Source organism: Sinocyclocheilus rhinocerous, unplaced genomic scaffold, assembly GCF_001515625.1.
Source record: "Sinocyclocheilus rhinocerous isolate Xijiao unplaced genomic scaffold, SAMN03320098_v1.1 scaffold1084, whole genome shotgun sequence".
In the NCBI taxonomy this organism is placed as follows: Eukaryota; Metazoa; Chordata; class Actinopteri; order Cypriniformes; family Cyprinidae; genus Sinocyclocheilus; species Sinocyclocheilus rhinocerous.
Genome location: NW_015656001.1, coordinates 91,169 through 108,567, shown reverse-complemented (window position 1 = coordinate 108,567; position 17,399 = coordinate 91,169). Strand labels below are relative to the sequence as shown.

Here is a 17,399-nt window from a genome sequence, read left to right as displayed (position 1 = left end):
ACAAAATTTAAAAAACATGCAGGAAATGACGCCTTAAGTTAGAATTCTCAAAGCACAAGCTAATGAAACACCGTATCCTAAATCAACAGCTGCATAAAAACTCTTCAAAACTCTCGGAACTGAAGAGAGTCCGTTGCGTTATGCACATATATATAACTATAGTTTGTGTACCATGTGACCTTATTTAAGAATAAAAGCAGATGATTCATAGAGTGTCCAGTCCGTAAACATTACTTAAGTTTAATCATTAAACTTAAATATTCTGAAAAAGTAACACGAAATAGATGTTAGTGTTTAAATGTTTTATACTACAAAAATATAAGTATTTTTTAACATCTCTTCATGTTGAATTTGGAGACAGGGCGTGCGCGTGTGGAGGTGCCATGGGAATTTGACACTGATTGTATCCTCTTCAGTGAGCGGGCTCCTTCAATCACGACTCAAGCCGTGCTCGATTTGGCAACTTACTTTTCCAGATGTATTTTTTCTGCGCGCCGGAGGAAAATGGCCTGAGGTGTTTGTTTATACAAGACCCTTGGGTTGGTCTTATCTATCCAAAGCACTCACGCCGTGATTTCAGGCCTCCTCGTCTCGGAATTTTACAGGCCATTGTTCTCTTGAATGGCTTTTAAAGATACGAACTCCTCATTAAAGTCAAAATTGCTGGTTCTGATTGATCATATTTCTAACTTCCAGTTAGAACATTTCTCCTCTCGTCACTTTATAAGAATGTATTTAGAGCGGTAAGTGATTAGCATTAACCCCAACAAATTAGCATGAATTTTTTTACTGCAAGGCCTATAGGTGTAGTCATTTATTAATGTCATTTATTCAGACATGGACTTAATGTAGTTCAGATGTAGCCTATAATTTATATTCTTACGTATTTCGTTTCGTTGTAAAAAAAAAAACAACAACACCAAAACGAAAACGTTGTTGTAGGCTAGTCTACTTTCCTATTTTATAAGCTTGCAAAATATGACCTGTCACATCATCATTATAATAATGTTAGTAATTGTTTTATTAGACTTATTAGGACTAGCCAAAAGGTTTGGTTTTAAAATTTATTACGAGTCTGAAACACTTTAGAATTTTTAGTAATAGACCTCATTCATGGTATATCCCATTTTTAATTTATGAATGAAAACGAGGCTTTTGTACTGATTGTCAGATGTCACATTTTGACCACGTTTCGCAGAGTTCCTTGTCACCAAATGCTGTTTTGGATATATTTCAATGTTATTTCCAGAGTTTCTTGTCACCAAGAAGCTAAATGATCAACACATGCAGAGCACCAAAAGTAAAGGTTCCAAATGGGAGCCCCCCCCCCAAAAAAAATCGTTCAGTCAACCGTTCTAAAAAAGAACCATTTTTAGTGTGAAGAACATTTGAATAATCTAAAGAACCGTTTTCCACTATAAATATGCTTTCGCGCAATAGAAACGTTTCATAGATATTAAAGGTTCTTCATGGAACATAGATTCGAATAGTATTTATTTTTGGAAGAAGGCCTAAACAGTAGGCCCAATTGAACGGACTGTAATTTAATTTACGACAACTCGAAAGATTCATAGACCTATCGTCTTTCGAGATTGTTTAAGCCTTTTAATCTTCCATCGAATCAAAACATTTAGGTCAAACGGTCTCGTGTTCGAGAAAAAAAAATCTGAAGGGACGTGTCTGTCAAACCTGTTTAGTGATGTTTTTTCTACACCCCATGGACACCTTTTCTGTGAATGGAAGGGTAACAAATCTGTGGTCGTGACTCCTGTCTGACGTCACGAGGAGTAAAAGGAGGGAACCGCAGTCACGACGCATTCCTTCACGAGACGCGCGGACACGCCCCATCGCGCACGGCCTCTTTATAACGGTCCTGAGGCAAGCAGAAAACGGTCAACAGAGCTGTAAAGCAGAGATTGACGCTGTAGCAAATCCTTGATATCTGGAATAAGGACTCTGAGAGAACTTTATGGTAAGGTTTTCTATTCAGTAAGATTTTAATCTGTCATTTGCGATCTGAGATTTCTAATCAGTATTATCAGTGTTTGAATCACTGGCCGCCATTGAAAATAATGGACTGTTTTACACACACGGATATGTTTAATAAATTGTACTACAGGGTGTGATAATTAGACTGTTTTTAATGGAATAATTAGGCTGACAAAAACTAACCCAATTAAAAGGATATTTTAAATTAGGGTAATTATCTAAATTATGCTGTTTTTCCTTCAGATATGGAAATGTATCAAGCTGGATTTTACACAGAAGACTTCAGAACTCAGGAGGTTCCTGGTGGATTTGACTTCAGCTCATATGGTAATATCTTATTTCAACACGTTTTTCGCCGAACAGCGTTTAAAAATGAAAATCTTCAGTTATCTCTCTCAGTATATAAATGATAACATCAAAGTCCACATTTGAAATTATCACATTCAATTTGCCCTCAAGGGAAAAATCTGTCCGATTTTGTGGGATTTAGTATTTCTCCAGCTTTGTTTCCTGAATGTCCGTGCAAAACATTTCCGTTGTCCTTGAGCTGCAAAGCCAGCATTGCAACACCCCTGTCAAAACCCTAAAAATCAGACCTTGACATCTTGTTTGTGTGCACTAATTCAAAGCTCATCAGGAAAAGGGGATGTCAGGCTATGCATGCTCTGAGATTTAGGAATGTCCAAACCAGGGATGTTGAAAAAAAGGGGTGGTCGGGTTAAAGATACACCCGTTTTTTTTTTCTGCTCCCTCCCTCTTCCTAATCCTTTCCTCCAGACTTCCTCCTCAAACAGATTTAGCACCCCCTCTCCTACACCCTTCTTCATCACTCTGTCACGGCCCCTTTACAAGTGTTTCCTTTAATTTCCAGCACAGTTCAGACTAGGTGTAGAAAACTTTACATCCATTGATCCATTGTTCATTCTAGAATACACCGTTTCTCCTGGCTCTCATTCATTTTACATATTTGATAATGTACCTCCAGACTGCAGTGGTGAAGACCTGTCCTTTTTATTAGACAGCAAAGGACCTGCCCAACAACAGTATCCAGAAACATATTCAGAGCCCCAGAAGGAGCATTTGCACAGTTCTAAAGGTAACCATCTCATGATGTACATATTCCTATCCATTATATTAAATCACAATGCAGACAAGTACTTTAATGATTACAAACATTTTTTGTGTGTGTTTTTAATTAATAGGTCATACTCTTGCAGTCAGCTCCACTGACTCTGGACTCTTTAATCTGGACTCCTTTCCTGAGTTTAGCTGTTGGGCATCCTATACTAATAGTAAGTGTCATATGACACCACTCAATTTTTTCCCTTCTACTTAAAATGTTCGAAATCCTTTTTTAAGTGACATGACCTCATACGATGCAATTTCTCCAAAGTTCCAGAAGGAATGGTAGCAGACAGGCAGCAGGTTGGCTTTCAGGAAACAAATCAAACCTACCAGAACCTTGTCCCTCTATGCACTCCAGCACAAAGCAGTCCATTTAGCCCAGGGATGGACACCAGCAGCCATTACCAACCTGGGAAAGGTCCAAATCACAGAGGTGCATCCGGTACCGTCAATCTGGACCATCTGGGTAGGCATTTTATTAGACACATAGGCTTGTGAATAAATATGCATGCTATATATATATATATATATATATACACATATATATACTTTTTTTAAATTATATAATTTTTACATATATAATTTTTTTAAAGGACATTCTTTAATGTTTAATATATTGTCAATATTAACTCATGTCTTTCTTGTGTAGGTGATACTGAGAGAACATATGTCTTGTATGAGGCAGAGCAGCAGAGCAGGCCTTCATATTGGTCTGATTATCCTTCACCCAGTTACTGCACTTCCATGCTTGGACAGCCAGCATCCTCTTCATCACCTCCAGTTACTAAATCCTCGGAGCAGTTCTGTCCCCGTGTGGCCAAAAGGCGTAACGCACCATCTCAAAGATCAGACAGAGAGGGGGAAATGACACTCATGTCTGCCTATCCAGGTGAGGCATTGTTACAGGAGCTCTTAAAGGATAAATATTTATCATAACAGAGAGTGAGAATCATTTGTTCTTGTCGAGATATATAATTCAATATTGTTTTTGCCCATAGGATCCGGACCCATCCAGCTTTGGCAGTTTCTTCTAGAACTTCTGTTGGATTCTGCTTGCCACACGTTTATTAGCTGGACTGGAGATGGCTGGGAGTTTAAAATGTCCGATCCTGCAGAGGTAAGATTCATAGTTCAACTAAAACACAAAAATACATACAAACATTGTAAGCAAAAGGGCATTTGTTATCTTTACATCTGGCATTTTCACATTCTCTCGGTTGTTCTGAAGTGGTTTTACTGGTTGGTTTAAGATACTTACCGTTTCCCTTGTGTCCTCCAGGTGGCGAAGAGGTGGGGCCAGTGTAAGAACAAGCCAAAGATGAACTATGAGAAGTTGAGTCGTGGCCTGCGCTACTACTACCACAAAAACATAATTCACAAGACAGCGGGGAAGCGTTACGTCTACCGCTTCGTTTGTGACGTGCAAGGAATGATTGGAAAAACAGCACACGAGGTCTTTGCAAGTCTAAACATCTCACCGTCAAATGGCGCATCTCCACAGTCTGCAGTAAACACAGCCAGATCAGAGGAAACCACAGAGTCCTGGGCACATTAGAGAAGAATGTTTTCAAATGCCCGTGACAATCTAAATGAACTGTAAAACATCAGAAGTCATGCCCTGAAAATAGTAAGGACAGAGGAAAGATTGAAGTTCCATTCAAAGATATGTACTTTAAACTGATTTTGTCTTCTGAACGAGTTGATTTTCAACAATGGATCTGAAATCAGCCATCAAACGCAGTTAGGTGCCTTTAGAAAACATTGTTAGCTACCTCTTTTGACATTGAAACACTAATCTTGTAAATGTTTTTTTTTCTTAAGTAAACTGATGTTTTGACATCAGATTGTGCATTCTTGTAAATAAATTGTTACGGTATACACCTTTTTACAAAATGTCGTTACTCGGTCTCAAGTTTATTTATACACTGTTATTACAGATGGGTTAAATGTTTAAAAGTTTGCTACCCTGAGATCCAACGAAAACTATATGGATTGTGAGATTCTAAAAGGCGCAAGTCACCTACAGATGGAGTGTGCTTGAGTAAGTAGTTATGGTTATCGACTTGTTCATTGCTCAGGAAAAAAAGAAACAAACATGCAGGCGAGGCCACACTGAGATCACAGGGGGCGTATGCATGTACAAGCCTCTGTGAAAACCTGAAAACAGCCACTGGAAGCGCACGAAACGTCTGAGCAATCATGGCGAAAAGTACTAAGGAGCATCTCGAGGATACTTTTAATGATCTAGGGACGGACGACCTAAAGAGCTTTAAAAACAAACTGTGCGATCGAAAGAAAGGAGCGGGAATCCGAAAAGCTCAACTCCAAAAAGTTGCCGACGCTATAGATCTCGCCGATTTAATGGTGCGCACTTTCACATCGACTGGTGCAGTTCCTGTAGCAATTGAAATTTTAGAGGCTATTGGCTGTAATGAACCAGCGGCGGAACTCAAAGAGAACGCAGGACACGGTGAGTAAACTATAGTAAAAGATGACAAATACGAAACTGAATGTAGAAGGAAGACATAATCAGTAATTTAAAAAAAATCAATTCTTTCCCAAATTAATTGTCATTAATTGTCGGCGAGGATATTAGGGCCGACATCGTGTCGTGTAGAAACAGCATAACTAGTTAGCTACCTTTCGAGTCGGTCTTGGCGGATTTGAACTTGTGGTTCAGTCAGATTCCTTCAAAAACAGCTTCGTTTCGTTCCGGTATAGCCTATTTATTTTAAACGCATTAGCACATTTAAAAAGTGTGTTATTGTTGAGTTCCTACAAAAGTTTCACGTACTTCTGATATGGGGACTTGTAGATTAGTCTCGGGTTTCAGGTTGGAATGTCAAAACATAAGGGTGAAAAATATTATATATTAAAATGGGATTACTGGTATGCTCATGACCTGTGTTCTGTTTTCTAGGTTTACCTGTGGCTCAGTCACGTGGGGATGTAGTAGACCATGGAGCAAGTCAGGGTCTGAAGGTTGAGCTTGCTCTGTCAGATGATTGGCATGAACAATTGCATGTTGTTTTATGCAGCCAGCAATTTAAAAACCAAATTATAAGAGAAAATGGACAGGAGGCAAGTATTCGTCAAATTTCAAGCATTCATCATTTTTGTTAATAGCTAATACACATTAATAGTCTTCCCAATGCATTAATGACAGTTGCTCTAGTCTGCTATTGAATTGGTTTCTGCATTAACGCCTCTTGGTTGTTTTTCTTAGATTTACGAAGTAAAAGAAAAGTATGTAAGAAAACGTCTTGCCCTGCTTATCAACAACATCGATTTTGACGATAAGGCTATGACAAGAAGAGGGGCAGACAGAGATGAACAAAACATGGAATGGCTGTTAAAGGAGCTGGATTATCAAGTTGTCAAGTACAGGAATCTCTCTGCAAAGGTGCGTAACTCTGGTCTTATGAAATTAGTGGAGAAAAGTATTCAGATGATGCATACAGCTTTTAATTGAAAACCTTGTCTTGATTGTTTTAATTGAGTTTATTTGATTGGCAGGACATGGAGAAAGCAGTCATGGATTTTGCTCGACGTGAAGAACATGCACATTCAGACAGCACCTTTGTGGTTATAATGTCCCACGGCAAAAGGGATGCCATATTGGGTGTCCATTATACAGCATCCAATCCCTCTGATACCTTCCCGGTTGATAATGTCTACCGCTGTCTGAACACTGAGAAATGTCCAGGTCTGCGAGATAAACCAAAGGTTATTCTCCTCCAAGCCTGCAGGGGAGGTACGAATAAAATACAATTGTTAGTTGTTTTTTTCTATTTGAGTTCTCAGGACATAATAACTACACCTCATCTGTGATTGTATAAAGTCCTGCTGAACAAGGCTTACACATTCTTATCCAAATATCTACTCAGGGGACAGTGGACGCTTGTGGGCCAGTGACGGCGAGCCTGATGAGCCAGTGGAAATAGAGGGCGATGACTTTGTGCACAAAGAGAAAGACTTCATTTCTCTGATGTCCTGCACCCCGGGTAAAAAAAATCCTGTATTTGTCTGTGCATTCAGGCTAGATTAGAATTAGAAGATGAATAAAAACGTTTTTAAATGGAGGGTATCATGACCAACCAAAAAAAAAAATCTTGCACAGTCCACTTATTTGTAAATAAGTTTCACCAAAACATATTTTCCAAAGTAGCTTATTCAATGTCAGTTTCATTATTGTTTAAAAGACTAAAAGCACCTAATTCCACTATTGAAATTTCTCTGCAGACACCAAATCTTACAGGCATGTTGAGAATGGAACATTTTATGTCCAAAACGTAGTGGATGTGTTAATGAAACATGCACATAAGGATCACATTGAGGAATTGTTCAGAAAGGTAAATCAGACGCTGCTGCAAGAAGTCACCTGTGTGACTTATGTTTCTTTCAAAAGTATTTCTCATAACCTTCAGGACTTTGGTTTCTTGTCACTGATGTTTATGATGTTCTCTTTAGGTTATTCAACGCTTTGAAAGCACAGAAATGATGGGGAGCTACAAGCAAATGGCATGTAAAGACAGAGCGTCGCTGCCAAAGTTGTTCTACCTGTTCCCCGGACTCTGATATTCAAGCTGTACATGTTTTTGACTCCTCATCTGGGAATTTTATAAATCCTCATGCGCCTTTAATCTCCAATGTAGCCTAAACAGTTTGAAAAACGTTCTTTGAAAAAAAAAAAAGTAAATGTAATTTTTAGTAATTGTTTCCAAATTAATTGATGGCTTAGATGTATTTCCTCTGCCAAGAAACTACTCTGTTCTGATACATTAAATTCCTGTCTTGTCCTGTCTTGTTTTTTTGTTGCGTGTTATACAAAACCACAGACCTTAAAACGCCACCGGCATAAATGACAACACACCCTCTAAAAATTTGAATATTAAGTGTTGAGTGACAAAAGGGATAGTTGCTAATGTTCTTCCTTTTTTTTAACAGCTACAGCTATAATGAAGTATTTGCATTGGATAATAATAGTAATGAGAGTACAGGTGCATTTTCGAAGGAAAACATTTTTATTAGATGGGCCTATTACAGTACCTTGAAAACCTACAACCAGTTTTCTTACGATGCACCGTCTTACAAAAAAAAATGCTGTCTGTGAAGTGTTTGACTGACTCAGGATTGAGGAAGTAAAACTGACTTTTATGTTCTTCCTTTTTTTTAACAGCTACAGCTATAATGAAGTATTTGCATTGGATAATAATAGTAATGAGAGTACAGGTGCACTTTCGAAGGAAAACATTTTTTCCATTATAGCCTGAACAGTTTGAAAAACGTTCTTTGAAAAAAAAAAAACAAGAAAGTAAATGTAATTTTTAGTAATTGTTTCCAAATTAATTGATAACTTAGATGTATTTCCTCTGCCAAGAAAATACTCTGTTCTGATACATAAAATTCCTGTCTTGTCCAAACATGTTTTTTTGTTATGTGTTATACAAAACCACAGACCTTAAAACGCCTCCGGCATAAATTACAACACACCCTCTAAAAATTTGAATATTATGTGTTGAGTGACAAAAGGGATAGTTGCTAATGTTCTTACTTTTTTTAACAGCTACAGCTGTAATGAAGTATTTGCATTGGATAATAATAGTAATGAGAGTACAGGTGCATTTTCGAAGGAAAACATTTTTATTAGATGGGCCTATTACAGTACCTTGAAAACCTACAACCAGTTTTCTTACGATGCACCGTCTTACAAAAAAAAATGCTGTCTGTGAAGTGTTTGACTGACTCAGGATTGAGGAAGTAAAACTGACCTTTTTTTCCAACTAACAATGTGTGAAACCAGCAGCGATTTCAGGAGATCACGTGAGCTCCACAGCACCTTGTACAAGAGGAATCTATAAGGATGTCTGTGTGCATGTCATTTTCATTGTTTCATTGAATCATATTTCTGGGTTTGTTTGTTCATTTATTTATTTTTTTAGGATCATAAGAACTGCGGGAAAGGAGATGCAGGTGCCTCCTGTATTCCTGCAAAGTATCATGACTTTCTCTGAGGTAGCCTACAATCAGGGCCGGTGTAGTGCCGAAATTTGCACCCTGCCAGATTACCCAGTCAACAATTTGATCTCACAGTGATGTCACCATGAGCTCACACGATTCTCATGGTGTGGTCACAATGTGTGTGTCACAGTGAGCTATACTCACACCGTGAGGATCACAGTATGAGGATCGTGTGAACTCATAATGATCTCATATATTACTCACACCGTGAGGATCACAGTATGAGGATCATTTGAGTTCATAATGAGCTCATGTATTACTCACACCATGAGGATCACAGTATGAGGATCGTGTGATGTCACAATGATCATGGCATGATCTCACGTGTTGACTGGGTATGCATCCCCGAGTATTGGTAGGTTTAGGGTTAGGTGTGGGGGAGGGGTTAGGATTAGGGGTGGGGTTGGGATTAGGCAATCAGGTAGCGATTTCAATGAGGGGGTGCATAATCTGGCAGGGGTGCAGAATTCGGCACAACACCGGATTAATGTAAGGGCTATGCGGGGCTGAAGCACCAGGGCCCGCGGATTGAGGATTGACGTAATTGGCTGTGGAGTAAAGGAAAATTAGACCTAGAATTGATTGGCCATCAGGAGCACCCGAGCTTTTCCCGGTGTGCCAATTGCAGAAATCTCACCACGCCCCCACATATTAGTGTCTGCACTATTTCAGTCCAAAAGATATGAGCAATAAAAAAATGTATTTGTAATACTGTTTTACACTAGAGTTGTGGTAGCCTATCTCGGCTTTACTGCAGCGCATGGGAAACAAACACTAAAAGCCAAGTGATGAAATGGCACTAAGTTACCTGATTAAACCGCGCAGCGCTCGAGAACTGCTGGACCACACCGGAACGGTGTCTCTAATACAGCTACGACTGTAGCTCGACACTTTCGCCGCTCTATTGAAGTGATAATAAGCAGTGCTTGCCCATTTGAATTCCACACACGACACTTATATTTGAACCAGAGGGTGCTACCCCAATACTTAAAATGCTACTATTTCATTTTCTTTGTTTAATCGTACTGAAAGAAGCGTTTATTTTAGCCTCGAACTCAAGGATGCGACGCGTCTGGTGTTGCGCCACACGTTAATTTTCTTACAGAGTGAAAAACATCGCAGTGCAGAGAGGACACAGACAGACAACGAGCTGACACGACAGAGCAGGTCACTTTTGATAATAGGAAACAAAGTCTCAGCATTCAAATTCTGTTAGCTTTATTAAGAATTTCAAACGACAAATACAGTTTTGGCGCTCTTTATTGGCGTGACGGTTAACATGCGCGCTGCCGCTATGCCAGTTCAAGCGAGGCAGGAGTGCATTATATAATTAGCATGAAATAAACATTGAATGCACATCAGATTCATGTTGAAAGATACACTACAACTTAATGTATAGTGTCTCATGTAATCACTCAATGAGTCTTTCAACCGCGGAAAGACAGCAGCTTGAAAACACTGTCACATAACCTCAGAAAAGCCATTCAATGTCCATAAACTAGCGAGAAAAATGTACACTAGAGAGGAGAATTTTGCAAACATTACATTTAGGCTGTATATTTACTCATAATTGCTATTTTTATTATAATCAATAAAAATGTATAGATATAACGTTATTATAAAAAATGGTCTAATATGAACTTACATTAGGCTATATGAACCAGTCGTCTGAACCAGTGTTCTTACATAATATGAACTATACAAATCAATTGTTACTTTTAACCTGAACAATAGGGTTCCCTGTATAGTTTAGTTTAGAAAATTTGAGTACATAAAACAGTTGAGTACCATTTTTTTCAGGATTATTTTAATGAATAAAACGATCCAAAGATCTGCATTTATCTGAAATAAAAAGGTTTTGTAAGATTATACACTATACCATTTAAAAGTGAAACATTTATGGGGGACTGTATGGGCCAGATGGGCTGAATTTAAACACCAGTCCAGCCCTGATGATTCTCCTCTTCTAGGGCCAGAAAAAAGACCTTCTAATAATAAAACTATTTAAACTAAACTCCTTAAGGGAGCTGTATATGCTCAAAAGTTGTTGCTTTGAATTCATATATCTGGTGTTAATGTATTTATTATTTTAATGTGTTGTAGCCTGGAATATTTATGTGCATAAACATTGTATCTCTGTGTGTTGGAGATTTGATAAAAAAATAATACAAAAAACCCAGAATTATTCCTGTTGTAGAAAACGTTGTGGCAGATAGGCTACTATGAAGGGGGCCCTTGGGTTTGCTATAGCCCCAGGGCCCTATGTGTTCTTAATCCGGGCCTGCCTACAATTACAAGTTGAGTCAGGATGCCGGAGTGCTATATATAGTTGATGACATCCTTCAAATTAACAGGGACTGCAGCTTCTATACTGATCATTTCTATACTAGTGAAGTCACATAATTAAATAGAGCATAGTATACATTACCAAAAAAATAGAGCATGCAAGTAGTGCGTGTACTGGATTAGAAAACTGTAGATAAAACATACCTCCAAAACAAAATAACGTGGGTTGTGCCTCTAATTCTTTATAGAAAAGCAACTGAACACCAAAGTAGCCTACACTTTCTTGTATCCTATTTACAAGGAAGTGGCCTATATAGGGCGGGAAATGTTTAGAGCAAGTCTAAAGACACACCTAGGCCTACTGTACGCATAGGAGCTGTGTTTGGCAGCAGTTCCTCCTCCTCCTCAACAGCTTGTAGAAGAGGCACGACACTTTTAACGAACTAAGGAACTATGGCGAAATCTAATAAGGATCACCTGCAAGATATTTTTGATGATCTTGGTGCGGAAGATCAGAGAAAGTTTAAAAGCAAATTGTGCGACCGGAAGACAGAGCCGCGCGTACGACGAGCTGCAGTCGAAAAGGTTGTGGATTCTATAGATCTCGCCAATTTAATGGTGACCGCTTTCACGACGACTGGTGCTGTTCCTGTAACAATCGAGATTTTACAGGCTATTGGCTGTAATGAACCAGCGCAGGATCTCATCAAAAACACAGGACAATGTAAGGAAACTATTATAAAAGAATGCAAATACAAAACTAAATTCTCAAAGAATAAAGTATTAGGTAAAAGTTCTCTTTCGCTCTAGTGAATGGTGTTTAGCTGGGTTAATTGTTGTATTAAAAAAAAAAAAAAAAAGAAGTTATGTTACGTTTTAATGATTGCAAATAGTTGGGAACCGAGAACCAGTTCGTAAATCGTAAAGGATTTTAATGTGAAATGCTTTTTTTTTTTTGCAAATAATTATTCCTCAACGTACTAGGCTAAATCAGAATTCTTTTCGATTCCTATTTCTAATTGTACTCCTGAGTTGACTCACTTTCAGTTTCCTTTTACGTCTGTGTAAATAGGCTAGCCATTTGATTGCAATCGTTTTAAAAGGTGATCAATAATTTTAAGCACAGGGGAAGGCGAGTTAGATTAATCGGTAATAGTAGTAATAATAATTAGCTGTATTCTTAATTAATAACCTACTCCATATATATAGTTTTCTGTGCACATGTGTTTGAATGTGCAACGTGGAGATTTACTGTAAGGGCAACATTAACTTAATCTTGTTTTTCACCAGGCCCAAGCGCTCCATCTACTGGTGAGTAAGTGTAACTGTTTTTGAACGGCATTTATTTGGAAAAAAAGTTTCAAATCACTTCACTGTTTGGTGAACAGTGCGTTCATTTAAAACCCAATAAAAAGATCACAATACAGTAGCACTGATTAACATCCTCACATAATTCTCACATAATTAAATAGAGCATAGTATACATTACCAAAAAAATAGAGCATGCAAGTAGTGCGTGTACTGGATTAGAAAACTGTAGATAAAACATACCTCCAAAACAAAATAACGTGGAGATTTACTGTAAGGGCAACATTAACTTAATCTTGTTTTTCAGCAGCTCCACATGTTCCTTCACCAGCCCCAGGCCCAAGCGCTTCATCTACTGGTGAGTAAGTGTAACTGTTTTTGAACGACATTTACTGTATTTGGAAAAAAAGTTTCAAATCTCTTCACTGTTTGGAAGACGAAATGAGAGCGTTCATTTAAAACCCAATAAAAAGATCACAATACATTAGCACTGATTAACATCCTCACAATCAAACCACATGCTTGTTCCAATCTCTATCATAGAGCACTTCATCGATAGGAATCGGGCGACGCTGATAAAACGAGTGCATAACGTAGACGGCATCCTAGATGAACTTCTTCAGATGAGAGTGATCACAGATGAGGATTACAGTAACATCCGTGCTGAGAAAACCTCAACAATCAAGATGAGAGAATTATTAATGGGCCCGATTAAATCTGCTGGCACTAGAGGGAAAGATGGCTTATACAAAGCTCTCAAGTTCATTGAGCCTTGCTTGACAGAAGAACTGGAGCATCAGTGAAAAGCCATTTAATGTTTCTATTTGCTTGTCTACTTCGTATACAGGATACATAACGAAATCAAGGAACTTCCATTTTTTAATAACAGCAAACAAATTTTGTTTAAACATTTTAACTTGCCATCATTTGAATGTTGTTTCCCCTACTTTTTTCCTTCCAAAAAGACAAACTGTCACAAAATCAGGTGCAACCAAAATCTTGCTTGCTAGCTGAAGATAATAAACACTTGTCCAATATCTTGAAAAAATTGGTCTTTGTCGACATATCTTTTTATCACCAGTCAATAAACAAGCAAATCATGAAACCAGATGTTTTTGTCTTTTCCACAAACCATTTTAGTTTCTTCAGACTGTTGTAATTCACAGTTAAAGGGATAGTTCACCCAAAAATGAAAATTCTGTCATTAATTACTAACCCTCATGTCGTTCCAAACCTGTAAGACCTTCGTTCATCTTTGAAACACAAATTAAGATATTTTTGATGAAATCTGAGAGCTTTCTGACCCTGCATAGACAGCAATGTAACTGAAAGGTTCCCAGACCCAGAAACGTAGCAAGGACATTGTTAAAATAGTCCATGTGACATCAGTGGTTCAACCGTAATTTCATGAAGCTACAAGAATACTTTTTGTGCGCATAGAAAACAAAAATAACTACTTTATTCTACAATTTTTCAATGTGTTCTGCATCGTGATACTCTCCAAAATGGCACCAGGGTGACACTGAGGAGAGCTCTCGTATTTCATCAAAAATATCTTAATTTGTGTTCTGAAGATGAAGAAGGTCTTACAGGTTTGGAACAACATGAGTAATTAATGACAGAATTTTCATTTTTGGGTGAACTATCCCTTTAAAATGTCTTTATTCAGACTCTTTATATTCCTGATTCAACTTTGCATATAATGTCTTATTAATACAATATTGTATTTGTTTTTATTGCTATGTGACTTAATCATTCTGCATTCTGCTTTAGCTTAGTCAATTCAATGCTATACTACTTTAGAAATGTCACTAGAAATATTCAGGAGTTTATATTAGCTGCAGGGGTTTATTTTGGACTAGTCCTCCTTCTAACACGAATAGTTTACCCAAAAATGAAAAATTGCTGAAAATGTACTCACCATCTAGTCATCAAGGATGTAGATGAGTTTGTTTCTTCATTAAAACAGATTTGGAGAAATTTAGCATTACATCACTTGCTCACCAGTGGATCCTCTGCAGTGAATGGGTGCCGTCAGAATGAGAGTCTAAACAGCTGATAAAAACATCACAATAATCCACAAGTAATCAACATACCTTGATGATTGTAATAAATCCATCATTGGGAAATTTGTATCTTTAAACCGGTGCTGCTGGCTAAAATACAAGTCTTCCATCTATAATATTTCTTCCTCCAGTAAAAAAGCTGTCTCATCTGAATCAGGAGAAAAATATGCAAAGATTAAGCACTGTTTACAAGTGAAAAACAGTCCAAAACAGTTGCTGGATTTTGATGTGAGAGGGCAACAGGGAATGGACTTTTTCACTGTAGGAAGCGTTATTATGGATTATGGACTCGTATTTTGGCCGGAAGCGACAGTTTAAAGTCTTAATGATGGACTTGTTTCTTACTAATTTGCAGATTTCACTTCACAAGATGTTAACTGATGGACTGGAGTTGTGTGGATTACTTGTGGATTATTGTGATGTTTTTATCAGCTGTTTAGACTCTCATTCTGACGGCACCCATTCACTGCAGAGGATCCATTGGTGAGCAAGTGATGTAATGCAAAATTTCTCCAAATCTGTTCAGATGAAGAAACAAATGTATCTACATCTTTGATGGCCTGAGGGTAGGTTTTCAGCAAATTTTCATTTTTGAATGAACTATTCCTATAATATCAAATATATTAGCAATAATTTAGTAATCCTAGTCTCTATTCACTGAAAATATTAAGCCTACTAACCAAAACTGTAGTTATTCCAAATAAATGCCATCACAAGGGTCTTTCAACTCGACGAGCCTGTAAAAACACAAGATGAAAACAGGACATTTTGAATCAAAAAGGTATAAAGTAACGTTTAATGTGTTGTGTGAATCAAACAACACAAAAGTGAGCCTTACTTGCTTTGAGAGCGTGCAGCTTTTCTGGCCTCTCGAGCTTCGTTCTCAGCGTAGATCTTCCTATAGCAGTAAATCAGCACTCCAATCATCCACAGCTGCAGAACTGCGATCAACACATACATCATGATCTCAGAAATCACTGCCGTCAGCTCAGGGTTTGCTTGGGGAGTAACAAATTCAGATATTCAGATTACATAATGAAATGCAAATTTATCACTTCTAAAAGGGTCTTAAAATGGATCTCACCATTTTCCACAACTGTGAGTTCCACCTCTTTACTTATTACCACATGTTCCTCATTCAGAGGAAGGTACAGCGTACGGTGGAAGGTACAGAGGTAAGTCCCAGTGTCATTATATGTGACATTGTGAATAAAGACGGAACCAATTTGCGCATCCTTTGTACCCATAGTTCCTTTCCACTCTAATCTTCCCTCAAAATTTTCATGAAGAATGATGGGGTTATTGTATTCATACTGAAAAATCTGAGAGGGATAGATATATTACTAGAATAAAATCAGTCTTTAAAAGCCTTTTCAACAATTACAAGTGTGAAAAGTCATATATGCATCAAGCTGATCAAACAACCTGACAACATGCTTTCCGATCCAAAGAATCACTCAACTAACATGGATAAACTCCTCAGATCCAGCTGCTTTGTAGTGCCAATCAACAATAGCAGAACCAGGCACTTCTTCTCTTCTTTTGCAAGAAATGCAACCCAACAGAAAGCCTTTGCCAGCCACAGCTTCTGTCATGGAGTCTACTTCAGCACATCCAGTTTGGCACTGTGGCACTACAATTAGACATATTGAGACAAATAGATGTACAGAATGTTTAACAAGCAAGAAAAAGAGATGTAAGATTATTATAATTCAGTTGCATTAAGCAATGAACTGGTATGGCAGTGGTCACCCAGTGTATACCAACTTTTTGGTCACACTGTGTGACCACTGGGTGATGTCTTTTGCCTCAATAAATGTATAAATCGCTGCATATTAATAGTTAGTAATAGTTCACTTAACTAGAGATGTTATTAATGCAGCTTATAAAATGACAAATAAGAATCATCTGATGACTGTACGTTAATGTTACACTCGATAATTTTACTCTAAATATATAATGTCCTCTAAATCGTTTTATCTTCTTAAATAATTTCACAGTAGCGTGTTATAACTTACCTTGAATATAAAACATGCAGAGAGCCAAAAGTGAAATCATTCCCAGTGCCATTTTCACAGTTCACACAGTTACCGATGTATTATAAATCGCTTCCTCGAAATAGCGTGTCCCACGTTTCTCTTATTATCACAGTTTCATAAACATTACTGGGCCATAACAGTCCCAGTTCTTCTTATTTTAAATCCAAAACACGTCGCATTTGCGCTCTTCAATTGATTTTCCTAAAAACATACATTTAAACACAATCCTCCGGCGTTCAATTGATTTAAAGGAATGCGTTAAAAGTTTTAAAATAATACCACGTCACTAAAACAGACCGTTTCTTGCAGCAGACTTCGACGTTTAGGAGAGTTAAGGATAGACTGTGAATCATTGTGCTTGCAACTCAACACGCAATTTGAGAAGTCAGATTCAGAGGAGCGGCATCCAGTTGCTATAAGATCACCTAATAATCACGTGGCATGCCGTTTTAACATTTATTCCCTTAACTATTGCCTATTTTATGCTTTTTAGTACTTGTACTAGAAATAATCCAATAGTATCTATTCATTTCCTTCTATTCCAGTCAACTCCTTGCTCCTTGAC

The 17,399-nt window shown here is 37.8% G+C and overlaps 3 protein-coding genes across 4 annotated transcripts; 2 read left to right on the top strand and 1 right to left on the bottom strand.

Moving 5' to 3' along the window:
• The first annotated feature begins 1,753 nt into the window (after positions 1-1,753).
• LOC107719157 (protein c-ets-2-A-like) lies at positions 1,754-4,986 on the top strand. 2 transcript variants are annotated; one of them, XM_016526528.1, is made up of 8 exons: positions 1,754-1,972; positions 2,233-2,316; positions 3,008-3,085; positions 3,192-3,281; positions 3,383-3,580; positions 3,764-4,003; positions 4,113-4,231; positions 4,394-4,986. In XM_016526528.1, exons 2-8 carry the CDS (start codon positions 2,235-2,237, stop codon positions 4,667-4,669), a joined length of 1,083 nt encoding a protein of 360 aa, XP_016382014.1. In that variant the 5' UTR covers positions 1,754-1,972; positions 2,233-2,234; the 3' UTR covers positions 4,670-4,986. The 2 variants fall into 2 exon arrangements, with proteins under 2 accessions (XP_016382014.1, XP_016382013.1); XM_016526527.1 differs by having other exon boundaries at positions 2,975-3,085.
• Positions 4,987-5,277: 291 nt separating this feature from the next.
• On the top strand, positions 5,278-13,832 carry LOC107719146 (caspase-1-like). The gene is made up of 12 exons (XM_016526513.1): positions 5,278-5,584; positions 6,035-6,195; positions 6,341-6,517; positions 6,631-6,868; positions 7,002-7,118; positions 7,357-7,466; positions 7,585-7,691; positions 9,057-9,109; positions 11,870-12,145; positions 12,709-12,732; positions 13,037-13,087; positions 13,273-13,832. Exons 1-12 carry the CDS (start codon positions 5,314-5,316, stop codon positions 13,530-13,532), a joined length of 1,845 nt encoding a protein of 614 aa, XP_016381999.1. The 5' UTR covers positions 5,278-5,313; the 3' UTR covers positions 13,533-13,832.
• A 1,528-nt stretch (positions 13,833-15,360) lies between these two features.
• LOC107719166 (sodium channel subunit beta-1-like) lies at positions 15,361-17,154 on the bottom strand. Its single transcript, XM_016526538.1, has 5 exons — positions 16,814-17,154; positions 16,262-16,428; positions 15,880-16,117; positions 15,634-15,793; positions 15,361-15,532 (listed from the first exon to the last, which is right to left on the bottom strand). The coding sequence occupies exons 1-5, from the start codon at positions 16,863-16,865 to the stop codon at positions 15,487-15,489; spliced, it is 663 nt and encodes a 220-aa protein (XP_016382024.1). The 5' UTR covers positions 16,866-17,154; the 3' UTR covers positions 15,361-15,486.
• Positions 17,155-17,399: the final 245 nt, after the last annotated feature.